The sequence below is a fragment of the Saccoglossus kowalevskii genome, chromosome 11 (genome assembly GCF_978046115.1).
Source record: "Saccoglossus kowalevskii chromosome 11, keSacKowa6.1, whole genome shotgun sequence".
Lineage (NCBI taxonomy): Eukaryota > Metazoa > Hemichordata > Enteropneusta > Harrimaniidae > Saccoglossus > Saccoglossus kowalevskii.
Genome location: NC_140651.1, coordinates 36,717,475 through 36,740,125, shown reverse-complemented (window position 1 = coordinate 36,740,125; position 22,651 = coordinate 36,717,475). Strand labels below are relative to the sequence as shown.

At 34.2% G+C, this 22,651-nt stretch overlaps 1 protein-coding gene and 1 long non-coding RNA gene across 2 annotated transcripts in view; both read left to right on the top strand.

The window, feature by feature from the left end:
• The window catches only part of LOC100379084 (17S U2 SnRNP complex component HTATSF1-like), a 66,927-nt gene that overhangs the window by 7,985 nt on the left and 36,291 nt on the right, over window positions 1–22,651 (top strand). Inside the window, exons 3-7 of the mRNA XM_085505160.1 lie at window positions 17,636–17,793; window positions 18,126–18,306; window positions 18,478–18,680; window positions 19,749–19,909; window positions 21,213–21,318. Of these exons, the coding sequence (XP_085361286.1) occupies window positions 17,650–17,793; window positions 18,126–18,306; window positions 18,478–18,680; window positions 19,749–19,909; window positions 21,213–21,318 (795 nt within the window). The 5' untranslated portion in view covers window positions 17,636–17,649. The remainder of the gene's footprint in view (window positions 1–17,635; window positions 17,794–18,125; window positions 18,307–18,477; window positions 18,681–19,748; window positions 19,910–21,212; window positions 21,319–22,651) is intronic.
• Window positions 1,875–6,454, top strand: LOC146737181 (uncharacterized). Its single transcript, XR_014930984.1, has 2 exons — window positions 1,875–2,332; window positions 5,529–6,454. It is a non-coding gene; the product is annotated as an uncharacterized LOC146737181 (long non-coding RNA).

Genomic DNA, 22,651 nt, shown 5'->3' with positions numbered 1-22,651 from the left:
AACCATTGACGGGAACTTTGTACGCCCTCCGGTGTTGGGAACTTGGAACACTACGTTTACCTAAAGCCAACCTCGGCGTTTATCAATCTAATAAAACTCGCAAATTACGGCGTCGTTACCGTATTGTTAAAGTTTTAAATAAAATTAATATAGTACCAATAATATATTATTTCCTCTTTTTTTACAGTCAGAGATATGGTTAATGTTAAATGTAACTGGGAATTACCAATATTCAATAATATGCAACAGGTGATACTTTGAATTATGACGATGAGGCCATCGACTGTACGAATGAAAACCCAAGTTATTTTATCTGAATAATAAAACAGGTTTTATAATTGAAAGTGAGCTTATAACAGAGAGCATGAACACACTTGTAGCACGACGAATATCAATAGTATATTCATTGTCATTGCGACCTGTTTTTTTTTTTTAGAGAAAAAACCTTGCAACTTAGCATAGTAAATTTCCACAGTATTTCCACATTTACTTTTACAAGTGACTGTGTGGTACCTTCACACTATTTCGCTGTTATACAAGTCGTTAATCGACGCAATTACACAATTCAATGTCCCCGCCTAAATGGGAAAATTAAACCAGTGCATGTTAAATTACAAGGCTATGTAATGATTTCTCAATACATGTTCATGCAGGCACTACCTAGTCATTTCTGAAGTAATTTGATTTACTAGTTTCCAGAGAAACCAAGTAACGTATCTCCTGAAGAAAATTATTCTAATAGTGTATTTTCGTTATATAACGACGCCGTGATTTGCGAGTTTTATTAGATTGATAAACTCCAAGGTTGGCTTTAGGTAAACGTAGTGTTCCAAGTTCCCAACACCGGAGGGCGTACAAAGGTTCCGGCAATGGCTGGTAAAAAATGCGCGAATTAAAATTATTTCTACCGTACACGACAATGAAACTATTGTAACAGTATTTTATCAAAACGCCGACGGTGATTCGCGAGTTTTATTAGATTGATAAACGCCGAGGTTGGCTTTAGGTAAACGTAGTGTTCCAAGTTCCCAACACCGGAGGGCGTACAAAGGTTCCGTCAATGGTTGGACTTCACATTTTCGTATAAAATGCGCGAATTGAAATTATTTCTGACAACGACACCACTGTGAAAGTATTTTATTCAAACACCGATGGTAAAACAAGTGAAAAATCTGTATATGACGGCCGAAACTACACATAGAACGTCGGTACGTTTACTTCCGGGACGTGGCAATAGCCACATTGTCTCCTGCCACGGGCGTGGCACGAGACACTCCGAAAAAAAAAAACATGCGGGACGGGCTGCAAGGTTTTAAGCCATCGTAGATGTTTTCGAAACGAAAATTGGCGAATAGGTTTTGTTTCGAGCCACTTAAAATGTCCTGTGTGTATTTTTGGTTGGTACTCATCGCGTGCGACGTGCCCCAGATAGTGTCAATTTATACGCAGTAACAAATGAGACGCGATGGGGATTACTTTGAATTTTATGTACCGAGAAGTACGTCTGCCGTAAATTATTAATATTTAATTATGTTATGGTACTGAGCTGTACGATGGTTGTAATTTTACCATGTCGATTTTCGGGATTTACAAACCAATTCAAAAGATTGTGATGCCTTCCTTATTAATATACGTAACTGAAAATATTATAATATTTATTGACACACATATTGATATTAAGATAGTGGTTTGAATTTTAGATATTTAGATTGTGATTGTTTGTCAGAAATTTACATAGTTGTTCTTGCTACTTCACGTTTTCCGTGTTAACTAAATTTCTAAAATATTTTTAAATGCCCTATAAGTTTATTTAGGGCATTTATTTGTTTACTATTTTTGTTGCATTTCATTTTCCCCAATGTTTTATGAATTATTTCAGTTTTCTTTTTAATGTTGCAATTTTGTGTAGACTTTTTATGCATATTTTTAAGTAGGCTTATTGTAGGTATACGATGTCTATGTGTGTAGATGACTACTGGTGGCTCCTTATTTAATAGATTATTCATAATTTGTTTATCATTTTCAAATATTCCTGAATATTACATCATGATCCCTATTCCCTCAGCACACGGGAGTTCTTTCTAAGCTTTCTTTGATTTTTAGATAAGCTTAATAAATAATTTATTCAAATGTACTGAATATGAATTATTACTAGCCATCTAGTATCCATGAAGGAAGAGCATTGTAATATCCTAAAATAAAAATATAGTAATTTGAAAAAGCACTGTTTATATTGTAGTACTAGTGGCATCGTATGTCTAAATTACTCATTTTTTTTTCCATCCATAGTTCCACGAGAAAAAAGTTAAAGAAAACATAAAGAGTAAATCAGGTAAATTGGCAGTGAAACTGTTTTTGAATCCTCAACACTATTCAAGTACATTTATCTGAATAATGCACAAATTCTAAGTATTCCTTAGAATGCAATTGATATGATTTTATTTCACCAATAATAACAAATCTAGTAATCTTAATAATAATAATAAATACTATTTCTTGGTGTGGACCACAGGTAGTTCATCCGAACTAATCTAGTCTGTATATTTATGTACACACACACATACGTACATACATACACACATACATATATATATATATATATATATGTATATTTACGTACACACAGTGACACATACGTACATACATACACACATACATGTAGGAAACCACTTGTACCGACGGATAAAAGGACATTAACGCGTATTAATAATAAACAAACTTTATTTTACCAAATAATTAATGGGCCACACTATGTATTTGTGTGCCACCTCGTGAATTTGCTTCGTATTAATTGCATTGTTATTAATTTGATTGTTACTATAATGTATCGTATATTTTATATTTAATGTTTATACTTTTATCATTATATTGATTAATATTTTTCATATCGTTGTTTATGGTAACCCTTTTTAATAATAGATGACCTGTATATTTTATATTGAGGAATAAAAATCAGAAATATATATATATATATGTATATTTACGTACACACACATACGTACATACATACACACATACATATATATATATATATTTACACACACACACACACACATACGTACATACATACACACATACATATATACATGTATACATACATACATACATACACATACAAACAAAACAAAATCTCCAAAAATAAAGAAGTAAAATAATAATAAAAAAATATGGAGCTATAAGTGCGCTACTCTGCACATCATATTATTAGTGGAACAATTGTGGGCAAGTACAAATAAAGTTTAGCTGCAAATAATATTTGTATCATACATATTAATAATGATAAAGCTAGTATTTAAATATTAAAGTACGTTGTTCAGTATATGTTGTTTTAGGGAACTTTTAAAAGTTATTCTATTAGTAATTTGTTTGATTGGCTCAGGTAGAGAATTCCAATGTTTTATGGCTGTATATGTTGGAAAAGTGAAAGATTCATCCTGGGGACATATTAGTTATTACCTGACGCAAGTCGTATTGGATATAAATGAGGTAGACGGGAGAGTATCATTGATAGTATGGGCATAACGGTTGCTTTTCAGATCATAAATGAACAGACATATCCTAAATTTACACAACTTGTGAATATCAAGTATGCCGAGTTTTTTAAATAGAGGGGCAGTATGTGCATTGTAAACTGCAAATGAGATAAGCCGTACAACTTTCTTTTGCAAAAGAAGGATAGGCTCTAATAGTGTATGATAGGCGTTTCCCCATATTTTTAAACAATAACTAATATGCGGGAGAATCATGGAATTGTATAACAAAAGTAAAACTGATTTGGGTACGTAATGTCTGATCTGGGAGATAATACCAACTTTGGGGGCAATTATTTTTTTTTAATTTTTCAATGTGCGGTTTCCAATTAAGGTGCTGGTCAATGGACACACCAAGATAATTGATCGAGCAAACGCCCTCTATCTTAAAACCATTTTTATCCAAGCTGAAAATCGTTGTTAGTATGTGCAAATCTGATTGTGTTACTTTTAATATACTGAAAGAGGTTAGTATAGTCTGCAAATAGGCGAAAATCAAAAGCATTAGTTGAGTTATTAATGTCATTTATGTAAATTAGGAATAAAAGTGGGCCAAGAACACTTTATTGGTTTATATGTAGATGTAATATTGTTAATTTTCACTGATTGATAATGGACAGAAAGGTAGTAGCGGAAGCCCATAATATTGTAATTTGTGGAACAGAATATCGTGATCTATAGTATCAAAGGCTTTTTTCAGGTCGATAAAAATTCCAAAAGTAATATAGGTAACCTTTGTCCAGTTTTTCGGCTATGTCTGAGATCAGATCGGCTAGGGCAAGTGTTGCGCTGTGTTTTTTACGAAAACCAAATTGTGTTTTAATAAGTATACTTTTTTTCTCTATGAAATTAATCAGCTATTTATTAACAATTGATTCAACAATTTTACTAAATGTAGGCAGGATATATATTGGTCTGTAATTGTTGGTATCTGTAGTAGGTCCTTTTTTATAAATTGGGGTAATTTTAGCAGTTTTGAGAGAGTCTGGGAAAATGCCTTGGCTCAGTGAACAATTGATATGTGCGAGAGGATGAGAGATTAGGTGCGCGGCGTCTCTTGCTAGTTTTGGGTGAATGCTGTCATGTCCAACAGATTTTTTCGGGTCAAGGGAAATAATTTCTTTAAAAACGTCAATGTCACTTACATGATGGTAGAAGAAAGAGTTTAGAAAATTGCCAGTGAGGTAATCAATGAAATCACCAGAGCTGGTAATTTGAGCGGCATGATTTGGACGGATATTAACAAAGTGATCATTGAACTCATCTGCAATATCTGAACTAGTGGTCAGTATTTTGGCAGAATCGCCTGAAATTAATTTCTGTGGAATAGTTGAATAGTTTATTAAGGACTTTGTTGACTACTTGCCATGTTTTGTTGCTATTGCTGCGGGATGCTGAAAATTTGTTTGAATAATTCCGTTTCTTGGCCAATTTTAGTAATTTAGTTAACAAGTTTCTGTAGGTTTTATATTTATTTAACAAATTAGTATCAGTTGGTTTGTTTTTCAACTTGCCGAATAATTTATGTCCCGTTTTGACCGATTTAAGAAGACCTTGTGATAGCCAGGTTTTTCGAAGAGATTTAGATTTAACGTGAATGGTTTTAATTGGAAGATGTTTAGATGAAATACCGTAGTAAATATCATAAAATAATGTGTACGTGACATTAGGATCGGTACAATTATAAACTGGCTGCCAAGATGCATCACTTAAGTCGGTCAAAAAACGGTCTTTATTATAGTAGAAACAGTCGTATTTCTGAACATGATTATCTGTCTGAAACACGTGATTAAAACGTTCAATGACACCAAATATGGGGTAGTGGTCAGTAATATTGTTTGAATAGTACCGCAATTGAAGAAATAATTTGTAATGTTAGTAAGGAGGTGGTCGATAGTCGTGCTTGTATTGTCAGTGACGTGTGTTGGGATGTTAATTATCTGGGTAAAATTGTAAGTACTTGTTACCATGTGCAATAATTAACTTTTTCTGTTTCAGGTTTTACCAGACCCAGCCCTGTGTATAACAAGTTGTTATTGCAAAGGGACCTATCTGGTTTAATTATAGAGATGGTTTGGCATGGTTTTTTCAATATGTGGGTAGACAGAAAAACCACAGATGACATAATTAATGTATTTATGGATTTTCTGCTCAATGACACAGATATAGATGAACTGTTCAGAACTGTACGAATATGCATTTTTAACTTGGCAGTGTTAGCAAGAACCTGAAGGGACACCATGGAAACCAGTGTGAAACAGTTGAAGCAGCAAGCACAAGCGAACTAAGTATTGAGGAAGAGCAGGCACTCAGATATTTACATTCCCTACAACTTAAAGAAATATATGTCAGACGTGACAACATCAAATGCCGGGCCTACATTGCAATCCCAGACGATACGAGGAATGACTCTCAAAATGTCATGGATAAAGCAGTTGGTTGCTAAACAAGATAGAGGTGGACTATTTGTTGTCTCTGAAGGCAGTTACCTTTTTTTCAAACACGTCAAAATTTTGGCTCTAAACATCTGAGAACTTGTCAAATTGATGGGTACAATGAAAAGAATATTCAACAACCAGTGGTTGATGACATTTTGTCAAGTTTAGCCAAATTTTTCGAGTAAAAACTGGAAATTTACTACAATTTTGCCTGTTGGCTCCAATTTCCAGAAATATTCAAGAGTAAAAGAAAAAAAATCTGGTGGTGAAAAGGTAAGTGCAGCGAGAAATGCTGTTCCTTCTTGGGATATCTGTTTAAATGTCCTTAACATTTTTTTTTTCAAAATTAATTGCATCAACATTCTTGCTGTATATAAGCAAAGACACCTGGTGTTGGCAATGAAAGCACAAAAGCAAAATTAATATTTACAATTTGTATTTTTTTATAACTTATTTACATCTAACAATAAATACAAAAAACAGCAATATTAGTATGTCTTGCGTTTTAGTCCCCGTTCGGACGCAGTTCGAAAACGGGGATTTATGTTTTGACCTCCGTGCGTGCGTCTGTGCGTGCGTCCGGACCTGTATCTTAAAAAATGCCTGGACCAATCACAATCAAACTTCACACATACATCATATATGATATTATACATATGCACGTCAATTTGTTTCACGTTCTGATTCAAGATGGCCGAATGGCGGCCATTTTTGTGCTAAAAATCATCAAAATCAAGCATTTCTCGGGTGTTTACAGATGGATTTTGTTCAAACTTAGGATATACATTAGACATTATAGGACCTTGATGCATATCATTTTGTTTTATGATCTGATTCAAGATGGCCGAATGGCGGCCATTTTTGTGCTGAAAAATCCCAAAAATCAAGCATTTCTCGGCGGTTTACAAATGAATTTTGTTCAAACTTGATATATACATTAGACATTATGGGACCTTGATGTAAATAATTTTGTTTTTCAGATAAGATTCAAAATGACCAACTGGCGGCCATTTTGTTTCAATGAATGTGGTTCTCGTGCCATATCTCTGACTTGTTTTCACTGTTTATGTTCAAATTTTAAATATTCATTATAGATCATGTCATAGATAAACAGTTACATTGGTTTGACAATCCTATTCAAAATGGCCGAATGGTGGTCATTTTTGTGCTAAAAAATCATCAAATATCAAGCATTTCTGGCATTTATGGATGGATTTCGTTCAAACTTGGTACATACATTAGACATTACAGGTTCCTGATGCACGGCATTTTTTTATTCAGATTGGATTCAAAATGGCTGACTGGCGGCCATTTTGTTTTAATGATTGGGCTTATAGAGCCTACTCTTAAATGCTTTGACTGATTATATTCAAATTTTATATATTCGTTATACATCATGTGATATATATACATGTATTCAAAATGACTGATTTTGAATGCTGTTCCAGAGCAATATCTCTAAATATGGACAATTACTTGTTTGATGATCAGATACAAATGTCAATCATTTTAATGTTAAAAAACCATATTCCTGACATGGTTATATTCCAGCTATATTACTATAAACAAAACTATATTTCTTAAATTTAATAACTAACGGGGACTGTGCCATGCATAGCTTGTTTTTACTATTTTACATTGTTTCAAAAACAGAAATTATAACGCTCCCGTTTGGGAAGAGGAGTATCATCTACTATCTGCTGTAAGGGCCTTCTTTTGTGTCTCCCTGTATTGCCTGTGATGCACTGCATGTGATTAGATTTTTGAAGTCTGATGACATTCTCTTAATACCCAAAAGTTATTTGCTTCTCCTCTGTGCCGATGCTCACTGAAGTGGGTTTCTAGTGGGTCTTGACAGAACCTCTCACTCAATATCAAATCCACTCCATGGTTTAGTAGGAATTTAGACACTTCTACACGGGGAAAAAACAAACAAAAATAAAATCTTAAAATATACCAAAAATCAAAGAGGCCCGTCATCAGATTCAGTTTTGGCGAAACTCGTAAGATAAATTTTAAAATACTAGCATATTAACAATTACTGGAAAACTTTACAGTGAATAACAATTTCACATAAAATACGTGCGACTCAACTCACCAGTCATTTTCAATCCATCAACTATTTGTTTACTAAGTAAGACACAAAGCATTTCTAGCACTCTGAAAATAATAATTTCTACATTTAACATGCGATTGTGAAAAGTCATCACATTCACTAGAGACTTTTTTTCAAATCACTTGTAGTGACACTTGGGCCTCCAAAAACTGTTCTTCTTATGAGGCATGGTTGTTTAGAACTTGTATGACTTCAACAGCTGCACGTTATCGTCTGACAATATAAAAATAAAATAAAAATGTAAATAAAGATACAAAGTTGTATTTCACCGAATATAACGAAACAGCAGATACCCAAACATACCATAACCCCACAACTCATTCGTTAATCTTAATACAACCAGTATTGGGTATTATTATCTAAATCAGATTTGTGTTATTCTCAAAGAAGGAACTGAAACGAGAAACTCTCGTTGATGTATTTATGCACAGTTTGGTATCTAAAATGGCGTCGCGTTGAACCACGAGTTTCGAAAAAAACTTACAGAAGATCTATTTTTCGGGACACAAAGAATCTATAGCAGCACAAAACATCTTTTCACGTGAATGGCACCTTCGAAAGCACATAAAATAGTGAATTTAGTGATCACAACAACATAAAAACACCCGATTTAAAAACCGCGACGCATTATCGCAACAATCGACTATTCTCAGGATGTTCGGCTGTATGTGATTAACCAAGATCAAACAGTTTTCATAAACCCTCCCACTCGAAGCAAATACACTTCCACCCACCAAAACGATGCGAGTTGAAGATTTTGCTAGCATATCAAGCGAGAAAAGGGAACCTAAAAACTACCGACATGTTTTGACAAAATGGAGGTCGGAAAAAGATGGTCAAATTTTCAAGATCGAAAAAAATACGAAATATTTGAAATGAAAGAATGGAAAATAACTCACCTGTTAACTAATGGTATTTCGCTTCCGTAATAACAAAAAATTGTAAAATACATGTAATTTTACAGTTAATTTTTTTTTTTTTTTTTGCTTTTTATTATCCAAACAGTCTTGGCTATAGACTGTTAAAATTGTGTAGAATTGTGAATAGTGGAACATACTAAAAAAAAAACGATTTTAAAATATAGATAACAGGTGAAAACATTCTCTCTTTTGAATGCTTAGCAAGGTTTAGCAAGGCTGTACATAAATAATAAAAAAGAAACATGGTGAAAAAAAGAAATGACGGGATCTCCATATTATGCACTATATTTAACTTTTAACAAAACGATATACATTTAAATTTGGACCTGTTACAGCCATTTTAATTATGAGCATTAGCAAACTTCTTACTGAGTGAATTGTTATGCAAATTAGCAATTATCTCAGCTTCTTTTTAGTGCACATCCCAGAACTTTAAAAAAAATAGCTCCTAGACGCTTTGACCTTTTGTTTTGAAGTTTTCACAAATGATTGACAATGTGTTTATCTTTAAAACGCCGTCGGGGCATTGTTTTTAGTTGAATAGTGTTACAGCAATCGTTCAGACAACTAGCCTGGGTGTTAATTTATGCATAAACTTGAAGTAGTGAAATTTGAGCTGCTGCCCTGCAAAATTGACAACTGGTAGACAGTTTTCAAGACGGCACTTTCTTCATAGTAAACAGATGTACCCATAAACCAATTTTGACAGGAAACAGAAGCATGGTTTAGAAGCTATTTTTTTTTTAAATCACTTTTGACCAAAAAAGCACATTTTTGTGCATATACCAAACTACAGTGTCCATAAAAAAAAAATACTATCAAAATTTTAAAATTCATACAATAAGCTTTCCGAAAATATACAGTTTTGTGGACAAGGGAGGTCATCTTGGTTTCCTAATTAACAAATTAAAATACCTGTCAGGTAAACTGCATCTCTACCTTAAGAGCAAGAGATAAAATACGGAGCACTCGATCATACGTTGTCCAAAATGGAAAGCGACTCATTACTGTCACGTGACTATGCGATGCCAACAATCGCTACACGCATTCACTGGATGTTTATTGCTAATCCCCCTAAGACAATAGGCGTTTCGAGACCGGTGATAGAGGGACTGTGTTTTAACCTATAATAATAATGTAGTTTGCAGGTACACTACAGGTCAAGTGTAGATTATCATCTAAAACAACATGGTTGTGTTTATAAAGTATTAAAAATGGCTGCTGTAATAGAACATTTTTGAATTTTTGCCCCCCCCCCCCCCAATTTGAGCTTTTTAGAACTGTAAAGGTAAATCGAAAAAAATGTCATTGACTTTTGCAAAAATCTTTATTGTCAGTAACTTTTATACAGTATTTGTGATGCCTGAAATGCGTTCATTATAAACAGATCTTTTCTCCAATTTCATTTTCAACCACTTTGATAACTTTGAACTACTGTAAATAAAGGGTGGATGAGTCGATTCGTCAATAAAATTTTAACATTTTGTTTGGCACAATTCCAGAAGCTGTACCTACACATGAATTGGTGAAGTCACAAAATACATGCCCTTTAATGGGGGTTGTTTGCTCGGTATAAACAAATTGGTATATACAAATTACAATAAAGATACTTAAGACATTACCAATAAGGTGGAATAATTATGTGACAATATAATGATAATAACACCAAAGATCACTCATTTTGTTGCAACATATCTGTGTTGTTGAAACTAGGTCATGGCGTGACGCGACGCGCGAGGAAAAACATCGTTTAACACTCCCAGAATCACAATAAAATGGGGAAGTGGTTACGGTGAGGCAAACATGGGAAATAAAAAAAAAACGCCTAATACCAACGCCAAGGGTTTGAATCCCACTAGATAAACACTCACTGGGACCAAAGCAATCATTTTGGTTTTCCCATTGAACTAATCAGCAAAGGAGTTAGCAAAATGAGCACCACTTAACGACCAACGTAGTGGCGTGGTACACAAGCGTGCCATCAAGATAAAACAAAATTAGCTTGAAAAGGCAGTGGGTTTGAGGCCCGATCAGAGCTAAAGTGAAAAACATAAATAAACTGAAACATACCACACCATAAAAATTAAACAAAGAACCTCGTGCAAAAAATAATAAAACTCACGAAACTCCACATGCAAAACTAAATGAATAACAAATATTTAAGAATTTACGAGTTAAACTGACAGTCGAACAAGAGATAAACTGGAAATTAATTAAACGACAGGTACTGCAAAATCTGTATTAGAAGCTGCGGTTTCTATTAAAATGGTACAATACAACAGAGGGGATGCAGTTTCTATTAGAGCATCTACACATATGAGAAATTGTGATTTTTTTGGTTTTCAGTTGTTCAAAAAGAATGTGTGTGACTTCTATTAGGGATGCTGCTTCTAATACAGATTTTACAATATTTACTCGAAAATACATGGCCCAATATAAGTAGAAGCATTAATTCTTCTCTGGAAATTAAGTTTTATACCACCACTTGTTTAATTATTTGACATCATTCCATCTTACCAGCATACAGTGCACAACAGAGTGTCATTATTGAGCTACAATTATCTCCATGGGATGACACAAGTCGCAATATCAACAGGAATGTGTCTGGAAATTAGGGTTAGGGTCGGGTCAGGTATGGTCAACAAAAATGGCAAACACCGAATTGGTCCATACCCAAGATGTACACTAAGATGTCATTGCATACACATTGTTTACACAAGCAGAAAACACCAAATTGGCAGTATTGTTGACAATTGTGACTAAATAATTGAAATATGAAGTATATCTTTATACCTATAATCTTATCAAGTCATGGTCTTTTGGGTCACTTGTCTGTTTAGGGCCTGGGTTCAAATTTCATCCATGCCTGTCTTTTCTCACAAACACTAACTTGCAATAAAAACAAGTATTACATCAAAATATTTCTTTGCCTGACTTCCCACATGATTCAGTGGATTTTATACTGTCAGCAATGTGAGAGATCGCAGGCTCAAATCCAGTGGTTTACTATATTTTTAGAAGTTATTAAAAACAGTATCACTATAAATATGTCTTAAATCCAATCAGTTGTATGAAGACCCTCGGGGTACAGAGGACAAGACAGTGCCCTGGAAACTCAGAGATTTCAAGTTTGAATCATAGACTTGACAGTCTTACAAAAGATATGAAAGATGTTAAAGACATATACAGCAAAAAGCTTCAATATATCAAGAGCTCAACTCCACACAATAACACAACACACAACAAGTAAATACTACCTCCAATGGAAGCCAGTCAATTCAAGTGGGAGTACGAACAGCTGCAAGTCACATGCACATGACCAACAGACATAATAATCATGATTCCTTTCTATTATATTGACCCCCCAATGATTGCTAATTCTCCCTTTCTAACTCTTGCCCCCAAAATAATATATCATCCCTTTTAAAATGTATTGACCCACAAATTAATGAATATTCATGAGTTTGGAAACTGCCACGTCATGAATTAATTAGCATAATTTAAAAAAAAATTGCATAAAGTGTAGGTACGTCTTCTGGAATTATGTCTCTAGTTCGAGTGAACTTCACGCAAAGGAATGTGTCTATGCTTTTTAAAAAAATTATTTGGTCATGAGTTATTCACAATATACTGTTGAAAATGTATGTTTTAAAAAGAATAAATAAAAGAATAAGCTAAAAAATAAATTGTGAATTAAGGTAGAGATGCAGTTTATTTGGCTTGCTTTTTAATTGTGTAATTAGACAATGAAGATGATGTTATATATTCAACATGTTATACATTTTCTGAAAGCTTATTATACAAACTTTGTAAAACTTGTCTTCATTTTTAAATATCAAGAATGCGTTTTTGATTTTGGGTCAAAAATATGCTTTTTTAGGCAAAAGTGGTTTTAACAAATTTAGCTTAAAAACTTCAAGTCTGTTTTTGGGTAAAATTACATCACTGGATATCTTGGTATACTACTAATTCAAATGCGTCCACTCATCTCACTAACGACTTTCAAAGTCGCACAGCATGACCTCAAAGTTCATTCCTTTTTATTTTTGCATAATTTATATATCCATGTTAATTGCGGACTTGTTATTTTTGTTCCACTCGCCGTAATAAACTGTCCAGACACATTTTGAAGGGGGAGCACCTTGTCAATAATGTGTGAAAATTTCAAGGCAAATGGCCAAAGTGTCTATCAGCTATTTCAATTTAAAACCCCAGAATTCACAAAAAATTGAAGATGAGAAAAAGGCTAATTTGCATATTTGCACGTTAAAACGGGAATTACTGCCTTGTCACACTTCATCATACTTTCTAGACTATTGGAATTGAAAATTAACGTATAGACATAGACATTTGATGTAAAATCGTTGGACCAGAACAACTACTCTTGAATATATAAATCAGAAACGCGTCATTCGTACCAGCGTTTTGATGGGGTCGGTAAAAACACTTCGAAATGCCCAGTAAATATTAAGTCATCTCATGAATTATTAAACAGGGGGCGGTCCTTTGAAGGTGACCTTTTATCACCAAAACATCATGGCTTCTCTTCCATGTATTTTCAATAAAAAATCTACGAATACCGTATTTGTCTTCAGTTAAGCACCACCTTCAATTAGGTGCCAATGCCACGAAACATTGTATTTTACATCTAAATTAAGCACCATTTTGGCATGTAATCATCGTGAATTGGGAGCCGTCTGATTGACTGCCAGTTACCGATTAGTAGTGATAGATGCAATCGCAGAAGTCCCTCACTGCTACTGTACGACGGGCTTTTATCCAAAAAAATTAGTTTTGTTTCTAACAAATTTTAGGAAATCTGTCTATAATCTCTTGAGACATGTTTATTTAGTCTACTGCAGAAGTATAAAATATTCGCACAGTTTTTAATTTCACAAATTTCGCGGTAAGTCCTTAAACACTAAACTAAAACTACGTGAAAATGTTCTGTTTAAAATGAGCTGTTATCACAGTAAACAATGTTACCTTATTCTTCAGATGCTCAGTTTATATTTCGAAAATAACTAATTTCTTGATTTGAAAAAAAAAAAATCATGCCGGTTTCCTGTCAAAATCGAAGCTATAAGATCGCCAACATCGGCAAATCTCTTCCATGTTGCGTTCATACATTAACATACATTATTTAAATGAGCTATGGTAATTTGATTACGTTTGCATCATCCGGCATTTTGATTGGTTAATTAACGACTTGACCTATCAGATCAAAGAACACATCTCCAGCTACAGGAAACATGGCAGATATCGTATCGCATCAAGCGTTTACATGCGACCGGAATCATTCGCTTACGGTGAAATAAAGTTGAATTTTACTTGCATTTTATTTTTTGTACGTTATTATAATCACTACTGATTAATAATCAAAAATGTGAAATGCAGCATGACCAGATCTCGCTACCGTGATCATTCACTACTAAGCAATGCATTTTTGTTTGTTTATTTTCCGTTGATCGTACGCAAGCTGTGAATGTTTTCTGAAGGATGATACTTTTTGTATAACGCCCGCACGGATGTACGTACAAAACATGTTGTTGTACTACCGACGATGGTCGCCGGATGTTATTGTCATGCTGTAGGTGTCATAATTTTTCCTTAACCGAGCCTCGTCGTTGTTCTGTAAAACAATCAGATGTTGTCATATCGCCATCAGATTTTTGTACACAGTACAGAGCTCTGCGACTCGAGTCGCATCCACTTGAGCTGTCGTTGTCAGTGCCAGTTTCTTCATCGAAATACCAACTGAAAACTTCATCGTTGTGCTGGTCATAAAATGATCCACGGTCTAATTAGCTTCAGTTTAGCATTTGCCTCTTCTGACATAGAAATCTTCTTCATCTTCTTTCTTCCTCTCTTTTTTTTCACACCACGCATAATGTAATGATAAAAATTAGGAAAAAACACTGAGGAAATATAATGTTTGGTTTGCTAGCATGCGAGAACTTATTTGAGAATAATTGCACATGCGCGTGATTGAATGAACTATGACGAGTACAACCTCGATTTGCATACTGTCAATCAAAGGTCCTGTTATTTGCTTAAACGTGCCAAGATTTGGGACCGAGTCGGCATGTGCCGAAATGTGTATGTGAGCAGTCGGGATCGAGTCGGCATGTGCCGAAAAAAGCTTGATCTTGGTCCCGATATATGCTTGGGATCGAAACTCCTCGCGCAGAACGCTACTGCCTGAGCGCTAGGCACGAACTGAAATCACACCCGCGGAGGTGAATTTAAGAGTACATGTACTGATTCATACTAGTATGACATGACGATGGAGGGAAGTGCAGCTATATATGGTCGGATGCTGTAGTAATGAATGAAATGAATGCAAACTGTCGTCAGCGACGTATATTTATTTGCTGCTGTGACCGGTAATTTCTTGCAATGTTACATCAACGTAAAAAAAAAATTGGTTTTCGAATCTTCTTTGCCATTCATGTGAACGATGATTCATAATAAATGGATATAATTTCAATGTTACAATTATTATTATACATCTGTCACCGTAACACCATAAGTTACAGCGGCATTCCCATGATGTATCCTTGGTAGGAAAAGATGTATAATAATAAAGTATGCCGTTGTACTGTCTTCGTGCATACTTTGAGGTATCTTCGTAATAACCTTACATCATTAATCATCATATGCGTATTGTTTTCCATGTTTGGGTCAAATGACTGATCAACTCATGAGGGCCTGATTTCGGCATGAGCCGAGTAGGTTCCAAGTGGGTCCCAACTAACGTGAATGTAACTGCTGTAATTCCTCTGCAAACACAAAGGATTAAAAATTTTGGCACGTGCCGAGATCCCATAGCGTGAACGTAGCAATTGTTAGCTAGAAAAAAGGAGTTAAAATGGGAGGCCATGAACGTGAGTTGCTACTTTAAATCATTAAGATACTGAAGCATTAAGTGTCTCTGCTACACCCTGTTACACCCAATGAATAGAAATCTTTCTATGCATGCCCAGAAGCATTGAGATAAGTTAACTTTTACACTGCCTTGCGCCAGAAATAAAACCAGTTAAGAAACGAAATAGACTTGAATTCAAGGTCAAATTGATTCAGCACTATGGTCAAAATATCATGTAAATATCACATGATAAAAATACTGTGCAGCTGCAGAGCATAAATCCCATGAAGAAATCTGACAACATGCTTGCTCAGTTCTAGTAGTAAACTGGCAAGTTTGTTGACATGATGAAGATCTGCAAACCATGAATTTGTGGAAAAATAGTACAACAATCACCATGATCTCTTGTATACAAAATATACATGCATTTCTAGGAATGCAGAACATGTTGTATGGTCCATGATCACAAGTGCTGGTATTGGACCTGGCGCAGCAACATTAATAGTCATATCTGAAATGAACATGTGAGCAAGACTTGATGCTGTGTATAAGATTTCAGCCAAGACAGCAACCATAACTTTGGCTTACATATAGGAAAGGATAATGATCAAGTTGGCTTCCAATATCTGAACTGGAAATACAAAATGCAATCAGCAAACTAAAAAGTGGTATATCTCAAGGATCTGATTGTGTAAGAAATGATAAGTAGACATACACTAATAAAACCTCTACAAAAATTATTCAATCAGTAGTGGTTTCTATCCAAGATCCTGGAATCTCGGCATTATCACACCTATTTAAAAAGGGTGATATCACTGACCCTGGTGACTAGAGGAATCACTCTTTTCAATTCTCTCAGAAAACTATTTACCTCCATCCTAAAACAAAAATTAACTACATATTTACAAATATTACTACAGCACTCGAAATAAACTTCAGAATAAACAGTAGGAGTTCTCTAAACAATGACAATAATGGTATTACCGGTAACCACAGAAATAAACTTGTACTTACAAAAAATTTAGAACTGAATTTTGACTTATTTTATTAAAACTTATTTGAAATTATTTGATGACAGTAAATAACCCACTACACAGATCATCAATGACCAAACTAATGTTTGACAAATTGAAATGGGCAGATACCATAAAATTAACATTACTGAAAGAAGCTGTATGGTACGCGATACTGATATTGAAGATGAAGAGCACTTTTTATTGAAATGTCAGCTATAGAAAAACTGGAAGACAGATCCTTCTCAACGCAATTAGACAGTTTTTTGAGGGCAACACTGATACAAGCTTTATTATTATTAATGTACAAAGAATATGGTCATGCTATAATGTCTAGCAAAATAAATATATGAATGAGAAAGAACGTTAAAAAAAAAACGGCAGGTTCACAGAAATCTAATTAAGTAATCCTTACATTTACTTTATAAAAATGCATTTCTAACCCATTTTCAGGCATGTTTGTTTTTTTGTTTTTGTTTTTTTCTCCTAGTGTATGTTTTTTCCCCCTCTGTTTTGTCATAGAATGACAAATCATGCTTTATTGTACTTTTGATCTATGTCAATTTTTTGGAAATGACTCCAATAGAGGCTATCATTATTATTATTACACACTTAACTATAATTTAACTCCCATGTGTAAACTTTTAAGTCATCTCAATGATTTTGATATTATTGGAAATGTTTGAGGGCAATACAGCTATTTTTAAATTAATGTTCATGATATCAATATTTGATTATTTATTTTCACAGTATCAGCTCTTGTTATGGATACTGAATTTGCCCATCAACTAGAACAAGAACAAATTAGTGCTGTAAAGCAAGAAACTTCAGATGCTTACACGTACACAGATCCCAATGATGGTACAGTGTATGAATGGGATGATGGTAAACAAGCATGGTTTCCTAAAGTGAGTATATCACCATTGTTGTGTGTATGAATGAGATGATAGTAAACAAGCATGGTTTCCTAAAGTGAGTATATCACCATTGTTGTGTGTATGAATGAGATGATAGTAAACAAGCATGGTTTCCTAAAGTGAGTATATCACCATTGTTGTGTGTATGAATGAGATGATAGTAAACAAGCATGGTTTCCTAAAGTGAGTATATCACCAATGTTGTGTGTATGAATGAGATGATAGTAAACAAGCATGGTTTCCTAAAGTGAATATATCACCATTGTTGTGTGTATATAGCAATACATTTATAAAACATAATATTAATCTACATTTGTACTTAGATAGATGATGATTTCATAGCACAGTACCAAGCCAACTATGGAGCACATGAATTGGTGGTTGGAGAAAGTAAACAGTCTGCCAGTAACCCTACAAAGGTTGAACAGTCGCCATGTTTTGCTACAACATCTGATTCAAAAATTATGGAATCACAAAAAGCACACAAAAGAAAAGCAGATGAAGGTATATGTGACATTAAATGTGTTGGTTGACTACATATTGTCTACTTTTTGAATGTGTCCAAAACAGTTTCTCAGATGTATATTTACTGATAGCAACACTTATTGGGTAGTGATATATGATTTTAAATGTCAAGTACACTAAATTATTGATGATTTACAATTAATTGTTCAGGATGGTTTGAAATGGAAGAAAAGAAAAATCGTAATGTTTATGTGACTGGATTGCCGTATGATACAACATTACAAGAGTTTCAAGATTTGATGTCAAAGTGTGGAATTATTATGGTAGATGAACAGACAAATGAACCCAAAATAAAACTCTACCTTGATGAAATTGGCAATCTGAAAGGTGATGGTAGATGCTGTTATTTAAAGGTAATCTTGACTCACTTTTATGGCAACAGCTTTCCCTTTCTGTTGACTGTTTTATGGCAATTCATACATCTCTACAATGTAGTCTGCTTTATTAATCACAGTTCAGGAGTAGATTGAAAAGGAAATAATGTTCTTGAGTATTCTAAATGAATCTTCATCATGATTTGTTATTTTTGATCACCTCTTCCCAAATCCATTAATTCCTGCCCCCAGAACACAATTACCTCTTGCTAATCCTACCTCTCTAATTATTTGTTGGTGGGCCCAATTGCTGAGTAGTATATGCAAGGAAGGCAGAGGTAATCCTACCTCTCTAATTATTTGTTGGTGGGCCCAATTGCTGAGTAGTATATGCAAGGTAGGCAGAGGTAATCCTACCTCTCTAATTATTTGTTGGTGGGCCCAATTGCTGAGTAGTATATGCAAGGTAGGCAGAGGTAATCCTACCTCTCTAATTATTTGTTGGTGGGCCCAATTGCTGAGTAGTATATGCAAGGTAGGCAGAGGTAATCCTACCTCTCTAATTATTTGTTGGTGGGCCCAATTGCTGAGTAGTATATGCAAGGTAGGCAGAGGTAATCCTACCTCTCTAATTATTTGTTGGTGGGCCCAATTGCTGAGTAGTATATGCAAGGTAGGCAGAGGTAATCCTACCTCTCTAATTATTTGTTGGTGGGCCCAATTGCTGAGTAGTATATGCAAGGAAGGCAGAGGTAATCCTACCTCTCTAATTATTTGTTGGTGGGCCCAATTGCTGAGTAGTATATGCAAGGAAGGCAGAGGTAATCCTACCTCTCTAATTATTTGTTGGTGGGCCCAATTGCTGAGTAGTATATGCAAGGTAGGCAGAGGAGCAGAATGGAAAAGATGGCTTGGACACAGACAATTTGTTATGCCACATACAATTTATTTTTTATTTTGGGTTATTTCGTAAAATGCAGGATTGGTACTGCAAAACATATTTTTACATCAACCTTCGACACACTGACTTTAATTAATCCCCAGTTTAGTTTAATATCTTGTGATTGGGACTGTGTCAGGTCAATAAGAATGTGTTTTTGTTTTCAGAGAGAGTCTGTAGATCTTGCTCTCCAAATTCTTGATGGTTATGACATGCGGGGTCATAGAATAACTGTTGAATTAGCCCAATTTCAACTCAAAGGCCGTTTTGATCCATCAAAGAAGAAAAAGACTAAGAAAAAGAAAAAGAAAAAAAATTCACAAGAAAAGTAAGTTTTTTAATACTCGTGTCAGTATACAGTACTGGTGTCACATAGACTTATTTGACTTCTGATTTGATTCAGGTTCGCATGAACAAAAGTATGGGTTTGCTGCAATGTGGCATCAGCATCATTTCTGTTTGTGTTCGCATAGCTTCACTTCAGCAATATTTCAGTGTCATTATACACTGAAGTTTTGTGCTCAAAATGGTGTTTTAATGGTGAAGCTTGAAGATACAAGTATTTTATTCTGTGTGTGTTTATTTCTAGAAAACTAGATAGAGTTGATTTTGAACGCTGTTCGAAATATTGTTTGGGAAATAATTTGAGAACATAACTTGAACTGTGAGAACATAACTTGGATTGATTTCTGTTATGAATCAGGGCATAATGGGCAGGAAATGTAAACTGTGCTAAGAACACAACGTCTGTCGAGTAAAACCTAACTGCTTCACAATTGCAGAATTTACCGTAGTTATGCTTGATAACAGTTTTAGGTATTTGACTATACATCTGTAGAGAGTGTGCTCATGAAAATATAACACTGTTATGAGTTGTTTACATACATGTATAAATAATTTGTTCAGCTTCAGAAAAATACATATGCATGGTCAGTATTAATATAATTTTGGGCTGGTCGCTTGAATTTTTACACTTCACCTTTATAACTTGCACTTATAAAATTGTTATCATTTACCTTATTTTGCAACAACTTGATCAAATAAATTTTACTTACTAATTTGTCACGATGTGCCTGACTGTTTTGAAAGTGCAATTGTACATTGTTTTCAAACAGAGGTCAGACTGTCGATTTGCATCAAATATGTGCTTTTACAGCATAAGAACATAATAACAGCTACAAACAGGACATGCTAGAATTTTAGATTGGGACTCATTATTTATTGCACACATTGTGATTGTCATGGTGACAAAAAGTGTGTATACTGTTCAACATCATAAACTAAAATTGTATTGAAATACAAGATACATTTGTTCCACAGTGTTTTATGCTGTATCAGATCAATCTAGATATGATATGATATACCAGAATATATTTATGCTATATCAGATCAATCTAGATATGATACGATATACCGTAATATATTTATGCTATATCAGATCAATCTAGATATGATACAATATACCGGAATATATTTATGCTATATCAGATCAATCTAGAAATTATACGATATACCGGAATATATTCATGCTATATCAGATCAATCTAGAAATTATACGATATACCGGAATATATTCATGCTATATCAGATCAATCTAGATATGATACGATATACCGGAATATATTTTCTAGGTTGCTTGAATGGAGACCTGAAAGAACTAAAATGATGGGAGAATCCAGAAAGAGACATGAATGTGTTGTTATACTCAGGCATATGTTTGAACCAAAGGAGTTTGAGGTTAGTTTACTTCCATGTGTCCCTTAATATTGGGCAAGTACCGGTAATCACATCAGGTCAAGTTTATTTCACACCAGGTTGGTAATATATCCTGTTCTTGTTTGCTATGTATCTTTCCTTTGATTATTTGTGATTTCACCGCCACCCCACCCCCCATGAGTTCGTATTTCAGACCTCATAAGAAGCCAAAGAGGGCTAATAATTTTGATTCTATCCTTAACACACACAGACAAATGTGTATGTGAATTTTGATTCATCTGCATCAAGTGGGTGTTTTGGGCAAAAAATTATCAGCATCGCACTGTTGGAAGAAAACAGTAGAATGGTTAAATACAAACACCTAAGGCACTAGACAAAAGTTAGGCTATATACCCCAGTAACCACTAAAACCTCTAGAACAAAGTTAGGCAATGTAACCACCAAGCAACAAGGACAAAGTTAGGCAATGTAACCTCAAAAACCACTAAAACAAAGTTAGGCAATACACAAACAGCGCTACACGAACAAAGTTAGGCAATCTACAATCAATGCTACAAGAACAAAGTTAGGCAATGTTGTTTGTCCAAAATGTCATGTGAGTTGGGCATTCACATTCCTATCTTGTTTGCAATGCTGCTAATGTGACCTTGTGAGTAATTTTGTATCCTATTACAACTGTGCACTGTGTTGGCCATCAATTCAAACAAGTTTTATTTTATTCCATAATAATAATTTCACTTTTTGTTACCTTTCAAAAAATAAAAACACATAATGCGTTTCCAAAATATTTACCCAGACCTGAAACAAATAGTAAATTATGCCAATTTTGTATAAAAAAAACAATGAATAAATGTGCAAAATGTTTTACTAAAATATTGGTGGGAAATATTATAGTGTCCAAAGGTTTGAAGTGATTTGTCTTGAGGTAATTGTATTTATCAGTGTTTATCATTGATTATATTAATGAATGAAAATATACTGTAATGTTTATGTACAATATTTTTTTTCCAATAAAATAGTAATACAAACTGAAAATCTGATAATATTTAAATTGACAGATTCTGTGAGTCAATTGTTTTTGATTGGCAATTGAAGACTCCATTGAATTGATAAGCCTGTTTGTATTATTGTTCCTAATTAATTTGTAAGATTGCCATATATCACTGCTATATCTATATTATATCACTGCTATATATATGGCCGTATATCACTGCTATATATTGCCATATATCACTGCTATATATTGCCATATATCACTGCTATATATGGCCATATATCACTGTTATATATTGCCATATATCACTGCTATATATGGCCATATATCACTGCTATATATGGCCATATATCACTGATA